Below are 22,152 nucleotides of genomic sequence, written 5' to 3' on the forward strand. Positions count from 1 at the left end.
AAATTCAATCAGCTCAACAAGTATTAAGTCTGGGGTAGGGACTCTTGCTGAATAAGTGTTGTTATTTTTCTTTAACATTTATGCACTTAGATTTTCCAAATGTCATCTCTATTTTTGGCCATAGTTATTTTATAGCCTATATCTAGGCTATAAAATTTTGATTTTGATAGCTAGCATTCTCAGAGAACACAGCTTTTTAAAACACTCTCTTGATCTAGTCTTTTATTTACAGAGATTGATACTAATGTATGATTTATCCATTTAAACTGTACAGTCCAACTGTTGCTGGCATATTCACAAAATTGTGAACTCAGTCCAAATGTCCTATATGGGTAGTAGGAAACAAAGTACTTGAGCCATTACCTGCTGCCACTGGCCTGAGCAGTGGCCCAGTTTTTAACCTTTCTTAATTCAGGGCCTTGGCTCCTTTCACGGTCCAGGCCAGTACGGTTAGCACCCACACCAGTTTCTGTAGCAGGCTCTCATATTTTGGATCTCCATAAACCAATATTCATACTGCCCTGGGCCCAGCAACTAGGGCTCAATGCATTTAAGCCCCCCCGAAAAAACGTATTCAAATGAGCCAATTTACAAGGAGCCCATAACACCTAATTAACCCTAGTCCATTGGTCTCATACAAGCCAGCTCCTTAGCTCCTGTTACACTGTCCTGGGGACAACCCTTGACATATCCCTATCTGACAGCCTTTTGTTCTTTGGAGTAACAAAAAGCTTTTGGTCTTTGAAAATAAAACTCCTAGCCCATTTCATATTTTTCCTCCAGACATGTTCTCAGGGCCAACCATGTCCCTTTTGATCATTCAGTCTTCAGTGTGGTTTGTTTCATGCATGGAAGTCTTATACAGTATGTGGTAAGGTTGTATTCCTCTAGAAATTTTGCTTTACTGATCAGAGACATTACTAGACATGTTTCACTGTTGTTCTAATTTTTTTTTAACTTAAGGGCTTTTTGTCTACACAAGTAACATAAATCCAAAACCCACTCTCAGAGGGCTGTAGTTTAATAGGATCCTTTTTAAAAATTAGGAGCTTATATCGAGGCAGGAAAATTGGTTTATCTGTATCCTGTAACATTGGTCACAGTTTTTCTAACTCATTTTTATAGTAGTCCCTGAAGAATTATGGCTTTATCCTGGATCTTTACTTCCAACTTCTTACCTTTCAAGGTCCTACTCCAAGCTTCACTCCCAACAGTAAGCATTAAAATCTCTTCTCTTGGCTACTGATGATGACAATACCAACACTCTCCTGGTTTTCCCCACACCAGAGTGGCCTGAGAGTCAGGTATTTTTTCCTGCATATCTACTTAATTTCATCCAGTATTTCTAGGTGTTGCAGGGAATAAGAATATCTAAATAACCACATATATACTGTTTTTTTATCTAAAGGTTTACATAAAGGGGAAATGAAAGAAAACAATTATTTTCAAGAAAAATTTATGGAATCCAGAAGAATATCAGGTATGTGGCAAGCACTGCAAACCTTAGGGGCAAATGTATTGAAGTTACATAAACTAAATGATTATTAATAAACTTAAAACAGATTCAGGTACATAATAAACAGGTGGTTGATTTTAATTATTCTATTATTTATTATTGCTTCTGTTAATGAAATCCCCCCTCCAGTATGTCTTATTTTTTCCATGAGCAGAAACGCCCCAGCCTAACCTTGCTATCGATATGTTCTAAAATGTATAAATATTCTGCTTAAGCACAAAACATTATGCTTTTTTTTGGTACAGTCTTTTATTTTAAGCATGTTTTTATTATTGAGTAATTTTCCCTTGTATAGCTATTTGACAATTTATTTACTATTGTTTACATGATAAACATTTGGATTGTTTCCATTTTTTAGGTATTACAGATAAAGTATCTCTGATAGACACATACGTTTTTCATTTTCCTTTTTTTCTATTCATTTATTCATTAATTACATTGTATTTTTTTTCAACAATTTATTTTGCATTTATTCTTTTTTTATTAATTATTTTGCATTATGTGACAGTTTCATAGGCTCTGGGAATCCACCCACCCCTCCCCATGCCCTTCCCCCTTGGTGGATTCCTCCACCTTGATGCAGTATTACAGTTCAAATTTAATCAAGATTCTTTCCCTGCAAACATATACCAAGCATAGAGTTCAGCTACTTATTGTCCAGATGGGTTGAACAGTTTCTTGGGGAGACCATTTCTGGTCTGAAGTTAGAGCTGGTAGAATATCATCCCAGTCAATTAAGAGTCCCAATATAACATCAACAGCAATTTACAACATTATGGAATTGACATGGTTTTGAATAACCAGTATGTTAAAAAAAAAAAAAGCAAGTCCTAACCACAACCTATGATTAGCTCATTGACATCTCAATTTTAGTTTATATACAGGACCGGCTGCTATATACCTTAAAATGGCTATAAGGTACCATTCAGCTGTCTCGTGTCTATTTCATTCTAGTATTTAGCCATTTGTTGTGTTGAAGTATAATTTTGCTGATCTTGGCAAATTTTAGGATAATCTAGACTGGCTTATAACTCTAACAAGACATTCATCGACATTTAAGGTGCAGAACATTTTTTTTGGGAGGGGTGTGTGCAGGAAAATCCTCAACACCACGGTGAGGAGTGACTAATCTTTGTGTCCCACCCAGCGAGGCATGAGCCAATCCACGCCAGCTCTTTCCTGTCAGATTTCAAGCTCTACTTTCTGTTGTTTGTCTATTTATTTTAGTTTTTTTTTAGTTTGTATGATTGTTTGTTTGCTGTGAGGGGTTTGCGAAGCAATCCCGATGGTCATTGCGAGGGAGGGTGGGGGTCCAGAGGTGGAGCCAGGCTCGGACCAGAGAAAGCTCTCCTCCCTGGTCCCGAAGGACATTTATTGTTCTTCTGTTTCTGCGGACTGCTCAGGGCTTCTGACACAATTTCATAGGTACTGGGATTCTCCCCACCCCATTCACCCCAAACCCTTCCCCCATGGTGAATTCCTTCACCTTGATGCATAACCACAGCTCAAGTTCCGTTGAGATTCCCTAATTACAAGCTCACACCATACAGAGTCCAGCATCCCACTTGTCCAGTTCAAGCTCAACGGCCTCTTAGGGAGGCCCTCTCAGGTTTGAAGGCAGAGCCAGCAGAGCATCACCTCGATCAATTAGAAGCTCCAACATATCATCAGCAACAATCCAGGTACGTTGAGACTGGTGCAGAGTCCACTGATTGACATATTCCATCTTAGAGTTTCCCCTTGTCCAGTCCCTCGCTGCAAACACATAGCTGAGGTGGTTGGTTGATCTACTCCATCTTCCATCTTTTCTTGGTTAATGTTTTGTTTCCTCCATTTTGTTCAGGGGAATCCCCAAAGAAACTTTGAGGTGTTCCCAGTACAGGCTCCTACATGCACTACTAGTAACCACAGTGCCCGCCACAGTCCATCACTCCGATCAGCTGGTGGTTGTAACCCCTGGGTTGGTTCTATTCTGAGCCCCGACCACCATTGGAACCAATGAGTATCGCAGCTCTTCCCGGCTCTGCCCATCACACTCTCGTCCCTCACCTAAACCAGTGGGAGGTGTGCTGGTTGGGTGTTGCATTCCCTACTGGCACAGGCCATTTCACCTTGGCATTTTGTGTTTTTTTTTTTTTTTTTTTATCGCAACCAAACCTGGCCAGGCCCCCACACAGTTCCAGTGCTCGGATTTGCCAGTGGATGACGTGAACTGACTCAGCCTGGTCTGCTCCAACCTGAGCCAAGTGTATGCCAGTGGGTCACATTCCAAAGCCTCCTCTGGGTTGTTCACCTCCATACTTCCTGCGTTTATTTGTAGGGTCAGTGTGCTGTCAGAGGAACTGTTCAGATTCCTCCATCAGACCTGTCAACTTCACGCATACCAGCAGGTCCTTCTGCCAGCTCCGCTCTTCAACCCATTCTGGTTCCTGCTGTTGAGAGTTTCAGCCCAGCCACGGCTCTTCCATACCCACATATAGCTCATATATGGCTCAGTTGGGGTTGAAACCTAGCTGAGCCCGTCCCACATCTACCCTGGTCCTCCGAAGCACCAAACTGTGTTGCGGTCTAACCTGGCATGGTGCGTCAAGTCCGAATCCATATTTGTGCCAAGGGATTACAACTGTGACCCGACCAGAACTCAGCCCCCTTCCAGTTCCTGCGCCCCTTAGTGGTAAGCTCCACCCAGCCAAGGCCTCCCCCAAGCTTCCCAACCAGGCCTATTCCCAGCCAGTGTTAAGTATGCCAGAGGTTGCTCTGGGTCAGCCCAGCGTGCCCCATAGACTATCGTGCCTCCTGCATAGACTCCACCGGCTCTTCTAAACCATCCAGTGGGGTCAGAGTTTCCAGGGGATTGGTCCACGCATACCTGACACATTCTAGCCCCGAGTATGGTTCTCGAATGCCAGACAATGTCATAGTCTTGCCTTCTGTGACCCCTCTGCTGACCCCTCATCCTATCAGGTAATGGGGTATCCTGCTGGATAAGCCCGAAATTTTGCCTTTTGAATGAACTGGTGTTGGCAATCTGCACTATAAAGTGACTACAGGTTCTTCAGAGGAAGATTGATTGCCATTGAGAATCTTAAGGACTAATACACATTCTCAGAGAACTGTGGGTTCAGCATGGAGCAACTCATGTAGCATATCAAAGAAATCAAGTTCCAGAATTTCCTGGCTGGGCGGCCTCTCACCCCATGTACGTACGTAAGTACGTGGTGGTAAGCCTGGCTGTGCTAGGCTGGAATCGTGGCGGGAAACCCGAGCCCTCTGGGCAGCAAGGCTGCCCGGGGGTTGAGACGCTCAGGCCTCCGCCAAAACATTATGCTTTTTTAATTCAAAGCTATCATGCCTTGACATTAAACACTTAACTTAGATACTTTTGGACAACCCATTCAATATACTGAGAGATTAAACAGTAAATTAAGGTAATTAGTGTCAGTTATTCCAGGAGTGTTATCATTAGGGATTACTAATAAGGGAGAGTTTTTGCTCTAGGGACTGCATTCTAAATACATTAATGAAATTTATTAATCTGAGAGTTTCATTGTATTGATAAGCTTTATTCCCTTTGAACTAATTTAAAGAATTTCTCCAGCCACAATATATGACAATGTTTTATTTATAAGAAGCAATCAGAACTGTAATACGCTCCACTTTATCATAAACAATATACTGGAGGGTTGTTGATGGCATTGATCCTGAGGAGTTAGCAATCACAAAGTCAAGTCTGGAAAGATATGCCCCTGTTATCAATTTCATCAATTCTTGTTATGTTACCTTCAGTGAACTACGTTTGAAACCATGAAGTAATCCGACAAAAAGGTTTTTTTTTTTAAAGGGATGATAAAAATATCATTTAAAAAATGAAACAGAAAAAAATATAAGCGATCACTCTACTCTTGGGCCAGACTACAACTACACCATTTAATTGCATCAGCTGCTGAAGAATTAAAGGTCTCAGTAAAATGTGTTTCAGTTGAACTTAAAAGATAAATCTTTCCCAGCAATCAGCAGAGCTAATATGAAAACTACAATGCCTCACTATTAATTATCCAGGGGAGTAAATCACAGTCTGAAGTTCAAGGAATTAAATTTGATTCCTACATTTGTCAGTAGGATGCTGTGTGACCTTGATAAGGCCACTTAACCTTTCCCTGCCTCAGCTTCCTCATCCATAAAAGGAGGATGGAGATGTACCTTTTGAGAGCATAAATTCAGTCTATGGTTGATTGGAAAGCAGTTTAAATATACTGCTACATTAACTGTTAAAAATATTATATCAAGTATAAAAATGTACTAAAACTATTACATCCTTATAGCAATCGCCTCATTTTACTGCTTTTTTTTGCAGTAAGATTTTCTTTATTTCCTAACTTTTCTTGCTGACTCTCACATTACCTGGGAAATTTTCTTTTTCTGACATAACAATTTCACAATCTACTCTGTTTTCTTTACTTCACTCCATGATCCTACCCTGGAAATTAAAAGCCTTTTCAACTGGTTTGGCTCATTTCCAAACTTTATGATGGAAACAGAGTTACTTTGGGTTAAGCCTCTCTTTTTAAAAGCAGAGAAAAATGATTAGGCCATAAGGGGAAAGAGAATTAAACAAGGGTACATAGCATGTAATTTCATTTATAATTCTAAAAATATATAGAATGCATATTTCATTTATTTTTCTTAGAACAAACAAAACTAAAAATAAAAGCATTTCCCATATCTAATATCTAAGTGGGTTTTTTTTTTTCTTTTTCGGGCCTACATTATTTCTGTTTTAGAAAGACTCAGGGCGAATTCATTTATTTTGAAATAAAAATTTAATTATTAGAAGACAGAAAGAGAGAGAGAGAGAATTTTCCCAATGCAAGTTTACTTCTCAACTGGACGAAAGCCCTGGTCCAAGCAAAGAGCCAGGAATTACATCCTTTCCCACATGGGTGGAGCGGTCCAAGAGGTTAGATTGCTGATGTCACAAGCAGAAGTTTAAGCTACTGTGGTAAAAAGCTGGTCCCACTAGGTCACTTATTGATCACATCTGGATGGGACATTTCTCCATTCTCACATTCTAAGAAATAATCTGACACAAGGCTAAGGGCTAATATGTTACACTACAGGTACGAGCTAGAGTTTACTACAAACAATCCTGGGATATGCCAGTTTATATCAATACAGAATTGATAAAAAATATTATTTAAAAAATGAAACAGAAAAAAATATAAAAATATAAGCGATCACTCTACTCTTGGGCCAGACTACAACTACACCATTTAATTGCATCAGCTGCTGAAGAATTAAAGGTCTCAGTAAAATGTGTTTCAGTTGAACTTAAAAGATATTTACATAGAATAACATCCCAAGTGCAGAAAGTTGCCATAAAACACCGAACAGAATTTTATGACTGTCAGATCACATTTCATTTGAGGATTCATGCAGCTTAACAGTAGCAGGCACGTGTGGTCTGTGTTTCTCACAGTAGCTCTCACTTTCTTGGGCACCTTCAGTTTCCTTTGGAGTACTACTCTCCTTTCGGTCTGTTTGGTTACCGGGGGCCCAGGGCTCAAAGGAGCTTACACATTAGCTAGTAAATTTCAAAATATACACACTTTAAACAAGGAAATTACATTTAGATATAAATCTCACAGAAATGCCTGCTTACATGTTCCAGGAAAAATGTGAGGCAATATTACTCACATTAATAAAACATCAAAATATGCCCAAATATCTATCATAATATTAGGAATTTTAAATATAATGGGATGCTATAGCATTATAAAATAATTAATACATTGCTGATAAGTCAAATATAAAGATGAATACTTTTGAAAAGATCTTTGGAGTTGGGACAGGCCTTGTGTCACAGTGCATTATGCTGCTGCTTGGACACGTGCATGCCATGTCAAAGAGTGTGGGACAAAGTCCTATCTCCTCTGAATCCAAATTCCTGCTGTGTGTCTGAGAAGCAGCACATGATGCCTCAAGTACTTCAGTCCATGGAGTTGCTGGCACCTGGCTGTTGCATGACCTAGCTCTGACTGTCACAGATACTGGGAAAGTAAATCACTCCATGGAAGATCTCTCTCCTGCTCTCCCTCGGTCCCCCTCCCTTCCTCGCTCCCTTCCTTCCTATTTGTGTCAGTCTCTTACACACATTTTCTGCACCTGCCAAATGAATAATGAAAATTTATAGTATATTTTGAAGTTTTACAAAGGCAGACAACAAAATATTCAACAATATGAGTCCAAGTTTAAAAGTTTCAAGAACAGAAAGATTGCTTAGGCATTTAGTGGTGTCTACAGTCTTGCTTGATCTTGATGAGCCTTGGCAAATATACTATCTGTATGTTTATATTTTCTACACGTTGTTGATTACATTTCATCACCACATTAAAAGAAATAAGGGAAGGTAGGGGAGATGGATTGATTCTGAATTTCTTAGCAGGGAAAAAAAAAACTGCACCTATTTATGGTATATCCGAGGGGAAAAACACAGAACTAAGTAATACATTTCAGTACTTTATATATGGCCTTTTGTATATAACATTTTAACAATTATTTTAATCAAAACACAGATACCTCCAATAGAATTTTATTTTATTAAGAGCAGCTAATCTTGTGGAATACAAAGAATAAAACATATCTTGAAAGACTGGAATGGCATGTTAAAAATTAACATGAAGAATTCTTTTTAAAAATCTATGATTTGGGGCCCGGCGGTGTGGCCTAGCGGCTAAAGTCCTCGCCTTGAACGCCCCGGGATCCCATATGGGCGCCGGTTCTGGTCCCAGCAGCTCCACTTCCCATCCAGCTCCCTGCTTGTGGCCTGGGAAAGCAGTTGAGGACGGCCCAATGCATTGGGACCCTGCACCCACGTGGGAGACCCGGAAGAGGTTCCAGGTTCCTGGCATCGGATCGGCACGCACCGGCCCGTTGCGGCTCACTTGGGGAGTGAATCATCGGATGGAAGATCTTCCTCTCTGTCTCTCCTCCTCTGTGTATATCTGACTGTAATAAAATGAATAAATCTTCAAAAAAAATCTATGATTTGAAAGAGTAACACATACATACAAGATCTCCCAACCACTAGTTCATGTCCCAGATGGACAAAACAGCCAGGGCTGGGCCAGGCTGAAGCCAGGAACCAGATTTCAGAGACCCAACCACTTTGGCTATCACTGAATGCCTTCCAAGGAAATTAGCAGCAAGCCAGAATAATAGTGGTCCAGTACATACTCAAAAGTACTCTATGTGGACTGGGAGCATCGCAATTAGTGGCGTGACCCACAGCACCACAAATGCCGCAATATGAAATACCTTAATTTGAAAATTCTGCCTTATATTTACACCTAAAAACCCAATGACAGGTAGGCATTTGACATAAAACAAAGGAAGGCGAAGATTTTTAACTTAAAGCTGAATACCAATCATTAACATAACATAGGAAATAAAGAGGCAGGTTTAATATTGATAATGATATTAATAAAAGTAGATCATGAGATCTGGAGGAAGCTAGCCTGTCCTCTACTATTTAAGTGTCAAGAGTATTATTTTGATTATTGGAAAGAAATTTAATGTAACCAATTTAAACTGCAGTGTGGTACGGATATTTGATTAATTAATTAAAGAATGCACACTGTTAAGTGAATGACAATGTAGGTCAGACATTACCTGAAATTCCTCTTAGAGTCGAACACCCAAAACTTAAAACCACTTGCCACCCTTAGTTTCACTTTTTAATGTAAATATCTTGGCAATTATCATTCTGAAGTTACAGTAAGAAAAAAAAAGTAACAAAAGTTTTTTTCTTGAGAATTAAGTTTTAGGGCAAACAGCCACTATCAGATTTGCAGAATAACCCAATCCCGAGAGCTGTAGCTGTGGCTGCGTACTTGGAACAGAAGCCACAGAACTACAGACTCACTGATGCTGGAATCATCAGACAGGGAATTTAAAATACCTACGTTTAATGTGTTTAATGCCTTGTAGATGAAAGTAGTGAACATGAAAGAACAGATGTGTAATGTTAGCAGAGAGACTGCAATTCTAAAAGGAACAAAAATGCAGAAGTGCAGAAGGCCTTTGATAGGCACATCATTATACTGGACCCAAAGTATCAAGGATCTTAAAAACAGGTCAATAGAAACTTTACCAACTGAAATGCAGAGACAAAGGGTTGACAAAAAAACAATAAAATATGCAAGAACTGGGTAATAATTTCAAAAGGTATAATACACAGATTATTTGAATACCAGAAGTAGAAAAAAAATAGTTCACAGTAACTATTTGAAATAATGACCATGGAACTTCCAAAATGGAGGACAGACTCCAAAAGAGGAAACTCAGAAAACAGCAACCAGAAGAAATAATCTACTTACTCACATCTAGGATACCACACTCCAACTATTGAAAACAAACAGGTAAACAGAAACCCTTGAAAGAATATAAGAAACATTTACCTACTGAGAGAAAAGAAAAAGATAAGAACTGGTGTGTACTTCACATTAAAAAATTGTGCAATGAAAGAATAGAGTAAAATACCGAAAATGGTAAAAAAAAAAAAAAATCTAGAATTATCTATCCAGCAGAATTATCTTTCAAAAGGGAAAGAGAATGGTATTCTCTGACTATAACCAACGAATAGAGCACCACTAGACCTTCATCATAAGAAATGTTAAAGGAAGCTTTTCAGGAAGAGAGGAAATATACAGGATAGAAACTTGGATCTGCATAAGGAAGAATATAAGAAAAGGAGCAAATTGATGGTAAAATAAAACCTTTATTCTTCATATTTAATCTGATCTGAAAGATAACCAATTAAAAGGAATAGTAACAATATATTATTGAATAATTACAGCATATGGATAACTGGAATGAATGACAACATCCTAAGGGACAAGACATGAATATACTCTAATAAGATACCTGAACTACAAGCTTATTGAAAAGTCTTATTCACATAAAGGATTATTCAGAAATGTCTTGTTCACATATAGGATTATTTTCTTCTTACTTATAAAGAAATATTCTAATGAACTTCAAAATACTATTTATTATAAGCTAAAGCAGATCAACTAAATGATAACATGCTTTGCATCATGATTACAGCAAGCTAAAGAACAGTGATTCATCATCATCCAGGAAATGTTCATTTTTGTTGCTTTACTAAGGGATACACTTTGGTTTCAAGGAATTGTTCTTCAATTTGGCTAGAGTCAAAGTAAATACGCCCAAGTGTCACATAATTTAAAGCGAGGTTATAATAACACATCTTCTTAAGAGACAGGCTGCTAACTCTTAGAGCACATTTTAATGCACGTTGATATTTTTAGGGCTTGAAGCTCTCCAACTAACCCACAATTACACACACAACGAAACTTAGAAAAATTCATGAAGAAATGGAAATAAGCAATGTTCGTTTTCATACAAAGACATTCATAATCAAGTATTGCTTTATAATTTGTACAAATCAATGTTATAGGTCAGGATACTTAAAATACAAGTATTCATGATAATCAGGTGAATGAAAACTTTTATTTTAACTTCCTCTTAGGTATCAAAATTAAAATATTTCTCATTTTCATATGAAGTAAAGAAAATATTTTGGACTTGGTTTAGGAATAGTATAATATCCCTGGAAAGCAGTTAGGAGAAATGAGCTCTACCCATACACTTGAGTCTACAAAATAACCTTGTATAAGTTGTGTTACCATTTGAGACCCAGGGTCCAAGGTCCAATTTCCATGAGATTGTGTTTCAACTGTTTCCTACTAATAGTGGTTTAGAATCCTGGTATTTATGCAAGGGAGAAAGATGTGTTTGTCAAGTATTCTGCACTCTGAAGAATATGTATGTTATTGTCAATGTCTACTGCTTAAGAAAAACTACTTCAGTACAGACTGAAAGCAAAATAGCAGTAAGAGACAAAAAACATTATACTATTGTATATACAAAGTTTTCACTGGTCCTGTAAAATACATGGAGGTAAAGTGATAGTATTGATTTGAGTTTTCTATACTGAGGTCTATTATACATAGCAAAAATGAAAACCAAAATATTAAGAATACTTACCATAAGTACATAATATAAACAAACAAATTTTTATTTACTATTGAAGTCTTTCTTGTACTGTACGCATCAGATGTTTGGTAGGTCTTACATATTTGTCAAAGGTAACACGAAAGAGCATCTTATTTAATTAACTACAACTTCCTCCTATCAGTATAGTTACTATTCTACCTGATGAATTCCATGAAATCAAATACAGTTTTTAGAAGGAGATGCAATTTCAAGATTTATAAGAAATTGTATTATTATAATATATAAAAGTACAACAAAACACTTTTCATACTGTGGGACTATTTTGAATGCACCAATAAAAAGCAAAATTATTTTCATTTGAAATCATTAATGTTTTTACACTTTTTCTATATGCTTCACAAATACAATCATATTAAAAAATCACCAAGATGACACTCTCAGCAGGAATATGAGATGTCCTTATCATCCCAGTGCTGCTGTTACTGCCCCTCCCCTTTTTCTCACGTAGCCACTTTTAGAGAAGTATCCTTTAAACTTATACTAGATCTATATACAATTTTCTACATAATGGAAATATGTTGTATATTGGGGTATAACTGTGCCCTGTGCAGACCGATTTCACACACATTACCTTACCTCTTTTGATCTTTGCAAAACCCTAGGAAATAACCAAGGTACATTTAATCATGACCCATTTTTCTACATAAAGAAGCTAATATTTTGAAGGCATAATGGTTCAGTTGAGGTCATGTGACTAGTGGGTCGTAGATTCATGATCATGAGCAGTGCTTCAAACCCTGTTCTCCTATCCTTTCACCTTAAAAATCAGATATGGGAATGACTACGCATCGCATCTCTTATCATTGTTCTATGACTCTATTCAAAATCACATTTTTCACTTCATGAGAAAACACATATCAGATTCACAACTGCTAAATGACTAAAGAGGAAAAGTGAATTTTCTAATTTGAAGCAGAGTAATTTCATATACTCTCTACTCTAGAAAATATTTCCAAAATTGATATAACTGCAAACAGGCATAATTCCCTGAAATTGTAAACTCATTATTCACAGACTTTCACAAGCTTACATTTGTATAATTTCCTAAACAGATTCTCTTTAACTTTTTGAACATATTTCAGCACAACATGATTTCAGAGCAATGATGAATTAATTTCACCTATAGGAATCCACTTGGCAAAAGATTAATAAGAACTCCTTTCAATGTGCAGATTTTAAAAATCAATATGCAGCACAAAAAAAAAACTTAAAATGATACTTTCACTGCTTGGAAATAAATACTGCTGATTGTGATTACCTGTAACAGTCAGTTCAGTAGTTCTTCTCACAACGAAGCCTCCATACTTTAATTCACAGGTGTAATTTCCAATGTCATCTTCTCTGACTTCTCTTATAAGCAAGGTATCTCTTTTGAATACAATACTTGGTCTCCATGTTTTTGTCCTGCATTCCTAAATTAAGGACAGAAAATTTTGATAATGCATACAGTATTTCAAAACTAGAGAAAAGGGTACTTTAAACAACTAAACCAAAAGCTGCTCAAGTTTTAAAGAAACTAAAGAGCTCTAAATGAATGCTTAAGAATTCCATTCCTTCTCCCAATCTCTACTCAATTTGAAAGGAATATTTCCAGAAAAAGCTATTTCATAAATGTCTAGAATTATCATTTCTCTATCAGAGAAACACTGATTTATTTGATAGGATTTTGAAATTCATAAGATAGGATTTTGGAAGCAAATACTTCAAATTTGATGCTTATAAAATTAACTGCTGATGTTAACATAAAACACAAAACAGTTTACTGTGAGAGAAATCAGAAAATTATCTGAAGAGAGCATGCTTTTGACAGACCTTCACTATTTAAAAATATTTTATGTTGCATTTTGTTTAAAAAATTAAATCTTTTCATAGCATGTTTATTCTCTGATCCATGTGAAAAACAGTCAACATTTATATGGAAGCTCCCTCTGGTCCCTTATATTCGTCATTGTTGATAGACTTACCCAATTATACTCTCTGAATTAAGCTTTGGATTATAATGACATTGGCTTGGGAGATTTCTGTTTTTGCCAAACTGAAGTCCATTCCTCCAGCCAGATTTAAAATCAAGGGAATGAGAATAAAACAGCTTTAAACCCTTTGACACTTTTTAGAGGTAATATTTCTAAAAAAAATTGCTGCCAAATCAAATTTTTTCAGTCCATTATTTCATATGGCTAAATGAATGCCTTTGTATAATTGGAAGGCAATTATCCAGTTATACCAGACTCAAAGATCAAATTCATATGCTCATATTAGGTGTACAAATCATCAGAACTACAAAAAGTGTGCATTGAAGGTACGAAAACCATTCTTACTTATAGTACTCTACTTTTGAAACAACCTTTCACAGCTCAACCATTTAGACTACAGAGACTAAGGTTTAACTGTGGAAAGCAATCTGAAACATAAAATATCAAAGACTTACATATTTATTTGAAAGTTAGAGACACAGGAGGAGGACAAAGGAGAGAGGGGAGGAGGGAGGAGAGAGAGAGAGAGAGAGAGAGAGAGAGAGAGAGAGAGACAGACAGACAGACAGACACTGACCTTTAATCCACTAGTTCACTCTCCAAATAGCTGCCAAAACCAGGTCTGGGCCCAGATGAAGCCAGGAACCCAGAAGTCCTTCTGGGTCTCTCATGTGGGTGCAGGGCCATGAGTACCTGGGACTTCTGCTACTTTGCAGATGTGTTAGCAGAGATTTGGATGGGAAACTTAAATTCCAGATAGGCTGCCTTTCCACCCACCACTCCACTAGTGATGGTCTTTACAGCTTAAGGTCATAATGACTGTGATGATACAAGCATGACTAAACAATCATGTGTGATCCCAGTCATTTCTTAAGACTGAGTATATCTGAGTACATGTGTCGTCCTTTCATCTTTCAGTACATTTTGAGATTCTCTATGCAAAATGGGAGAAAAGATACACAACTCTTAATGTTACCTTATTAGTTTATACATATAAATTGCATATCTAGAGGCTGAATGTCCACATATGAATACTAGAAAAATATATGCTTTTGCAGACATTCAATGAAACTCCCCTAACACCACTTCCCCTTGAAGTAATCAATGGAACTTATTCAGAATCTGTTCGTGAAAGGTAGGCAAATCACAGTGCACCAGACATGAAAAATAGCCAAGCAATTTTTTTAAAGGGGAAACTGAGATTGTCCCCAGAGGAACAGAAACCAGCAGGGCTAATATCTCAGCGCTGTTGAACTCAGTCTGGGACAGAAAACTAAGAGACAAGTTATAAATCTTTTAACAGTTTTTCCAGATGCTCCGAGTCCTGTTTATTAGCAAGAATTCATCAAAGAGGAACATTCCTAATTTGTAGTAAAACCCTGTTAAGGTGTTGAAAACTTATTTTTACTTCATTTCTAACAGCAGCTGAATTCATGAGCAATCAGTCTTGCCAGCCCATGTTCTGTATACTGACATTTCTGACCCTAGCTACTAAAAAGTTGGACAAAGCCATTGTTTACCAGGAATCTTTGAAATGGATAAAATATTCCAGAAAAAAATTTATAGCCTCTATAGTCTCCATACTCCATATTTAGGATGTTCAATAATAAGTTCTTTTGACACAATCAATAAGCATGAAAGCACATTCACAATTGGAATTTCCATGAATGCCAATGCTGTCATGGGAAAAAAACAGGGGTTGGGTTATTCCTCTGAAGTTAGAAGTTTTGTTTCATTTCTGAAGAAAGTTACTCTAGGGACAGACATGGTGACTCAGCAAGCTAATCCTCAACCTTGCAAGTGCCAGGATGCCATATGGGCATGAATTCAAGCCCTGGCTATTCCACTTCCCATCCAGCTCCTTGTTTGTGGCCTGGAAAAGCAGTGGAGAACGGCTCAAGTCCTTGGCACCCTGTACCTGTGTGGGAGACCTGGAAGAGGTTCTTTGCTCATGGGTTCAGGTAGGCTCAGCTCTGGCCATTGTGGCCATTTGGAGAGTGAAGCAGCGGATGGAAGATTTAGTTCTCTCCCTCTGGCTCTCCTTCTCTCTTTAAATCTATCTTTCAAATAAAAACACAAATTTATAAAAAAAAAAGTCACTCTCTAACATTATTTTTAATGCTACAAAAATTTCTTCAGATGCTCTTTAAAATATGTACACTTCTATATGGAAAGGATCAGAATCAGGCCAAAGTTTCACCTTTAAGATAATAAGTCCACTTTAAATGAGTGTGCCATTTCATCACACAGGAAAATCAGCCCATTTTGTCCCCCTTGGTTGGTGACTATTAAATGTTAATATAAACAGCTTTGAAATGCATGGTCAAAATATTTCTTTCCTCTAATTATAAACTCAGACAGTAGCAGACTTGAATGAATTATCCATATAAACATCTAGACAGCAGCCTGTTACAATGGGCTACTCATACAAATATTGACAAGAATTTATCAAAGTCACCAGTTTGAATATTTATACAGATCAGCATAGCTCGCTGTAGTATTCCAGAAACGCAAAGCTAAACCATGTCATACACAGTTAAATGTTTCTCCAAGCTGTCCCAGAATAACATACACATTAATCCATTTACAGGCAATAAAATAATTCACATCCCATACCTTATACCAAAGGATTTCAGGTTCTCTGGTTGGCAGTAAAAAATCCTCTATATCACGGCATGAAATTTCCTTGCTTTTGCTAAGTTCAGCTTTTTCAAAGTACTTCATCTTGGAATTGTAGCAGAGTCCCGTGTCATTTTCGCCCACTGTCAGCGAGATGGATACTTTCATACAGTAAGTGGAGTTTCTGTAACAAAGCAGAATAAATATGGTGACCTGGTGGGAACAAAAAAACAAGTGCTGCCGAGGCAGTGTGTTCCAATCACCTGAGAGTAAGGGAGCAAGAAAGAGCAAGAGAGAGAGAGAAGTAAACTCCTTTGTTTATGTCATTTTATGGTTTCTTGGCTTAGTCCACAGGATTCTGTTTTGGTGCTGTGAAGCCAGCTGTATATATTGCATTTGCCAGGAAAACAACAACGTTTTGTTTTATATCCAGGTTCAGTTTGGAGAATGTTCAATAGAGATTTTTAAATGTAGAAAAGCAAAAGCAATAAAGATTTATCTTAGAAAGGAAGTTATGTCTAAGTTTATATGAAAATAGGCAAACTCAACAGAGAAGTAGAAAAATGTAACTGACCTATTAAGCACAATGGAAGAACAGGAATGATACTGTTCAATTCTTAAAGGATTTATTGCCTCAGTAAAATAACTTATCAATGAGTTTGGAAAGAAAATTATCTTGCAAAAAGTATTGCAAGATCTCTATCTTCACTGAGCCATATCTGGATTGGGACGTGGAGCCAGGTTGTAACAGCAAGCACTCTATGTTATTTAAGGACAATTTCTTTCTGAAAGAATTTACAGATTAAGCCCATTAAATCAGCATCTCGTTTTTTTTTTCCTTGCTAGGTCCAAAATCAAGGTTGTATTTTGGAATAAGTACAAACAGAAATTATGTTCAGAGACTTCTATGAAAGAGCCAAGACCAAATCAAGTTTTCGTGTAGATTGCTCTCTTTATCATTGTTATTTAAGACTCTGGGTATTCACTAACACCAAAAGTGTGCAAGACCTGGTGCTGAGCAGTGGAACAGAGTAACACAGCATGGGATTCTAAGGTTTAATAGAGATTCTCCTATTTGGTAAGTATTCAATTGCTTATTCATGTACATGAACATCACCGTTATGTTCTTGTGTCTCATTGCTTACTACCTTTGCAACCTTGGGCAATCATTCAATCCTTCCAAGTTCAAGGTGCAAAGAGACAGCACCTGTCTGAGTATTAACAGGATATTGAATAGAAATCTCTGTAGCCTGTCATCAGTGCTCAGTGAAGTTGGTTCCTCTTTGCTCTTCATCTGTGAACACAGTTCTTAGCTGAATAAAGAGCAGGGGTCAAGAACTAGGATGTGCTGGCATTACAGCAGCTCTTACTTATACTTTTGGTTTTGTTGCATTAGTAATGCTAATATGACACAACGACAATGTAGAAAATGCAGTTAGTTATTCAATTGTACACTGTGCAACAAAGAAAACTGGAAGGCCCTTTATATTTAATTTCTTATAATACTTTTCCCACAAGTTGATTAAAATACTTAGCAAGTGACACAATTAACCATTAGACAAGGTCAATCAGAATTCTGAACAGTACATGTTCAGGGATTTTCCTGCATGATAAGAACCTTCACTACTCAGGAAAAGAAACACTTAAGAAAATGGTGACATTTCGCTATGATGTGGTACTTCAAAAAAACGTGAATTACTGTAGTAGCCCCAAAGAGAGAAACAAGGCTTCATAAGTGGTGATACGGGGTTGTCTTAAAGGATGAATATGAAGTAAATGATTTTAAGCAGGGTTTCTTCAGGAAATAGAACCCTGAAAGGTGGGCAGGCATAAAACACTTGGCATGTTTAAGTAATTACAAACAGTGTGGAGTGGCTGACAGAAAAGATAATTACGAAGAACCTGAAACTGGAGAGGTTACACAGGAAGCACACTCAAAGTCATGTAAGTAACTTCAAAGTTCTGACTTCCTGTTGGACAATGAGGCAACTTAGATTTGCAAAAATTTGAATCAGATTGGAAGGGAGATTACTCATAGTGAGGTAAAATAAGAAAGTGAATCTATCAAGAAAAACAATAGTGAACAATAGGAGAGAAAGGATCCTGTTCAAAATATATTTAGGATATTGACTCAGTATTGAACAAATATATAGTATATGACAATGTATAGTATATGACAATGTATATGACAATATATAGTATATGACAATGAGGAAGCAAAGAAAACAGAAACCATTGATCAAGAATGTTTCTCAGTAGAGGACAGAAGGAGAGTTGACCTTGAAAGAGTGGAAAATACCAAAAAAGAAACATCTTTGAGAGAAAAAAAGAATCTGTTAAATTTTAGCTAAAGCTTCATACCAAAGTGAAAAAAATATCCATTTTGTGATTTCCCAGCAATAATGCTCATGCATTACTTATTAATTTTACTCTATTGCAGATTAAAGTATGCTCGTTCCAGCCTCACTGTAAGATAAATTGTTCAGAAAAGAACAATTAATTAAATTAAGCTATTAACTAACAGGACACATTCAAATGTGTTTTTTAAAATCAGCTTTAGAATGACATATATTTGCAGAATAATTATAATTTTTAAAGAACAGATTTTTATGGAAATTAAATCTGTACATTCTAATTTGAACTTTCTACATAAATCTTTTTGATCCAAGCCTATGAGGTTTTCCTTCAGAAGCCATCCCTTTGTTTGCTGGTTTTGTCACGCCTCTTTGTATGAAATACCAGATATTTTACACACACATATATACATGTACAGAGGCATGCAAGCAGCGTGAAATTCACAGCCACAACCCTCAAGTCTAACTGTAGAGGTTCTGATTCAGCACAGTCCCTCCTGATTTTTGAGAACTAGTGAAAGCTAATTTCCTTAGGCTTCCACTTCCTCAACTGTATAAAGCAGAAAGCAATACAACTGATCACACACATGATGGATGGTGGAAAACGAACATGTTAGAACATGCAAATGCCTGTCTTATGGTGACTAGCACTCAGTAGGTGTTAGATCTTATTATTAGCAGCACGGCATCTCTCCCAGCTTCCTTTGTATTTCCATTGCTACGATACAGCCACCCTGGTGTTCATATAAACACCATCACCATTATGATGCCTTCAGTCATTGAGTGTGCAATTAGTGTAAAGCACAAAACTCCAGAGAAGTCCTTACACTTTATCTGGGATACATCACTGGGCTGGGCAAGGATGATGAAACCTGAAGAAAATGATGAACTCCCCATCACAACTAATACTTTTTAGAATTCTATAACTGAAACTGACCCTTGATCTTCAGAAAAAAATGGCTCCAGAGGAGTAAACTTAGACATTTTTTATTCTCCAACTGTGACATGACTGCTGATTTACAACTGTCTGTTACTGTCTGGAAATCCTAGACTCCCCAAGATAGCACTATTTTCAAATTATTTTCCGTGTTTTAATAATTCTTTACTGTTTCTGTTCATCAGGAGGTGATTTAAGAAGCTAAAAATAAAGTGGCACCCAGTGAATGCTACTGTCCTGATAGACAAGCTAACAGGAGAGGAACTGATAATACATTAATAATCACAGGATTCTACCCTCACCCCTCACCCCAACAATTCAGGCATCATCAAACATATATTATCATTGCTATGGCCATGTCCCACCAGAGAAATAAGTCAGAAAGGGGTAAATGGGGCAAAGTGAATGCTCCTCTAGGATTCATGTTAAAGCACGCATATATATTTACCCAACTTTTATTGTTTATAATTGCCAAGCTGCAGTGTAAACAGAAATTAAAAACTGATTGCTGGTTTCACTGATTATTAAATACTTAGAGACAGGACATACTTGTATGCAGAGAAAATAGGGATTTTTTTGTAACTGAAAGACAATACACGATCATCTTTCTAGATAATAAGGAATATTAATATGATCTATCTAGCTTTCTTTGTCCTGGGTGATCCTGCACTCATGCCAGGTACACACAACGTTTTGCATAAACAACTCCCCTGTAGTTACTTTTCTTTAAGTGTCAGATGTTACAGCAGAGAGACCCACTGTCAAAACAAGTCAATGATTTGTCCTAATTACATTATCTGATTAGTGGCAGAGACAAATTAGACTTCACATCTCATAATTTTCATTGGTTTCTTACATAGGCTGCTAGAGAGAATTAGTGTTCACCTGGTATATACAGAAATGTGTGTACATATATTATGAGTGTATATATGGTGTATATATATGTGTGTATGTATAACACATATGTCTAAATGATATTGTTTAAATCAAAAGAAAACTATCCATACTTATCATTTTATATTCTAAAACAGGTATTTTTTGGATAAAAGCAGAATATAACTTGGATTCCTTTTACACTCAAGGCCTTAAAAAATCCCTGAAATCAATAATGACTAAAAGAGAATGGTAAAAAGACTAAATAAACCTGTTTTTATTAGTTCTTTAAACTAATACATATTTTTTGCATATATTTAGGAATAATTTTCTGACAACACTGGCTTTGTGTCCTATATTATAAAGAAGAAAAATCTAGCCTTAAGCCCTGTACAAATAGAGAGAACTTTTTGGGAATGGCTCATTTCCCTTAGCATTATGGTTTCCAGTTTGGCCCATTTGGCCACAAAGAACTGCATTTTGTTTTTTTTAATAGCTGAGTAGTATTCCATGGAGTAGATGAACCATAGCTTCCTTATCCAATCCTCTGCTGATGGGCATTTTGGCTGTTTCCATGTTTTTGCAATTACTGATTGTGCTGCTATGAACATAGGAGTGAATGTTGGTTTCTCATAAAACAAGTGTTCTGGATATATTCCTAGGAGTGTTATTGCCGGATCATACGGTATGTTGATTTTGAGTTGTTTGAATGTTCTCCATACTGATTTCCATAGAGGCTGTACCAGCCTGCAGCCCCACCAGCAGTGGAGTAGGGTATGTTTGCCTTAATTTAAGATGATATGATATTATATATAACATGTTTTCTTATGTATGTTATATGTTGTGTATAAACTAAAATTGAAATGTCAATGAGATGGTCACAGAAGGTGGTTAAGAACTAGCATTTACTTTTAACATGTTGGTTACTCATTACTATGTCAATTAATTCCATAATGGTGTAAATTTTTGCTGATGGTATGTTGGAGCTTTTAATTGATCGGGATGATACTCTGCTGGCTCTGTCGTCAGACCAGAGAGGGTATACCTAAGAAGCCGTTGAACTTGACTGGGCAATAAGATGCTGGACTCTATGTTTGGTATATGCTTGCAATGGGGGAATCTCAACTGAACTTGAACTGTGGTTATGCAACAAGGTGGAGGAATCCACCATGGTGGGAGGGTTTGGGGAGGGGTGGGGAAAACCCAAATACCTATGAAACTGTGTCACATAATACAATGTAATTAATGAATTAAAAATAATAAAAAATGCTTGGGAAAAAAAACAAAACAAATAGAGAGAACTAATGAACATTGTGGGGTGCAATTAATAAACCAATATATGACATAAAAATAAACTTACAATAGTTACTTTTAAGTATAGGATCTAGAAGTCATCATAGTAGAGACTGAATTTCTCCAAAGGTGTCTTACTTTGCTACTATTAAATAGAGTACAACTGTGAATAGGTATACATGTAAGGTAAAATTCATTTTTTAAAAGATTTATTTATTTATTTTACATTAATTACATTGCATTATGTGACACAGTTTCATAGGCTCTGGGATTCCCCCAACCCCTCCCCTTCCCTCCCCCCATGGTGGATTCCTCCACCTTGTTGCAGTATTATAGTTTAAATTCAGTCAAGATTCTTTCATTGCAAGCATATACCAGGCACAGAGTCCAGCATCTTATTGCCCAGATAAACACAATGGTTGCTTGAGGAGACCATCTCTGGTCTAAAGGCAGGGCTGGCAGAATATCATCCCAATCAATTAAAGGCCA

General features: G+C 37.0%; 1 protein-coding gene across 1 annotated transcript in view; it reads right to left on the reverse strand.

Annotated features, from left to right (window-relative positions):
• The window catches only part of IL1RAPL1 (interleukin 1 receptor accessory protein like 1), a 1,231,223-nt gene that overhangs the window by 480,044 nt on the left and 729,027 nt on the right, over positions 1 to 22,152 (reverse strand). Inside the window, exons 5-6 of the mRNA XM_058658644.1 lie at positions 16,204 to 16,390; positions 12,873 to 13,026 (exon numbers count right to left, since the gene is read on the reverse strand). Of these exons, the coding sequence (XP_058514627.1) occupies positions 12,873 to 13,026; positions 16,204 to 16,390 (341 nt within the window). The remainder of the gene's footprint in view (positions 1 to 12,872; positions 13,027 to 16,203; positions 16,391 to 22,152) is intronic.

Source organism: Ochotona princeps, chromosome X (genome assembly GCF_030435755.1).
Source record: "Ochotona princeps isolate mOchPri1 chromosome X, mOchPri1.hap1, whole genome shotgun sequence".
Taxonomy (NCBI): Eukaryota; Metazoa; Chordata; class Mammalia; order Lagomorpha; family Ochotonidae; genus Ochotona; species Ochotona princeps.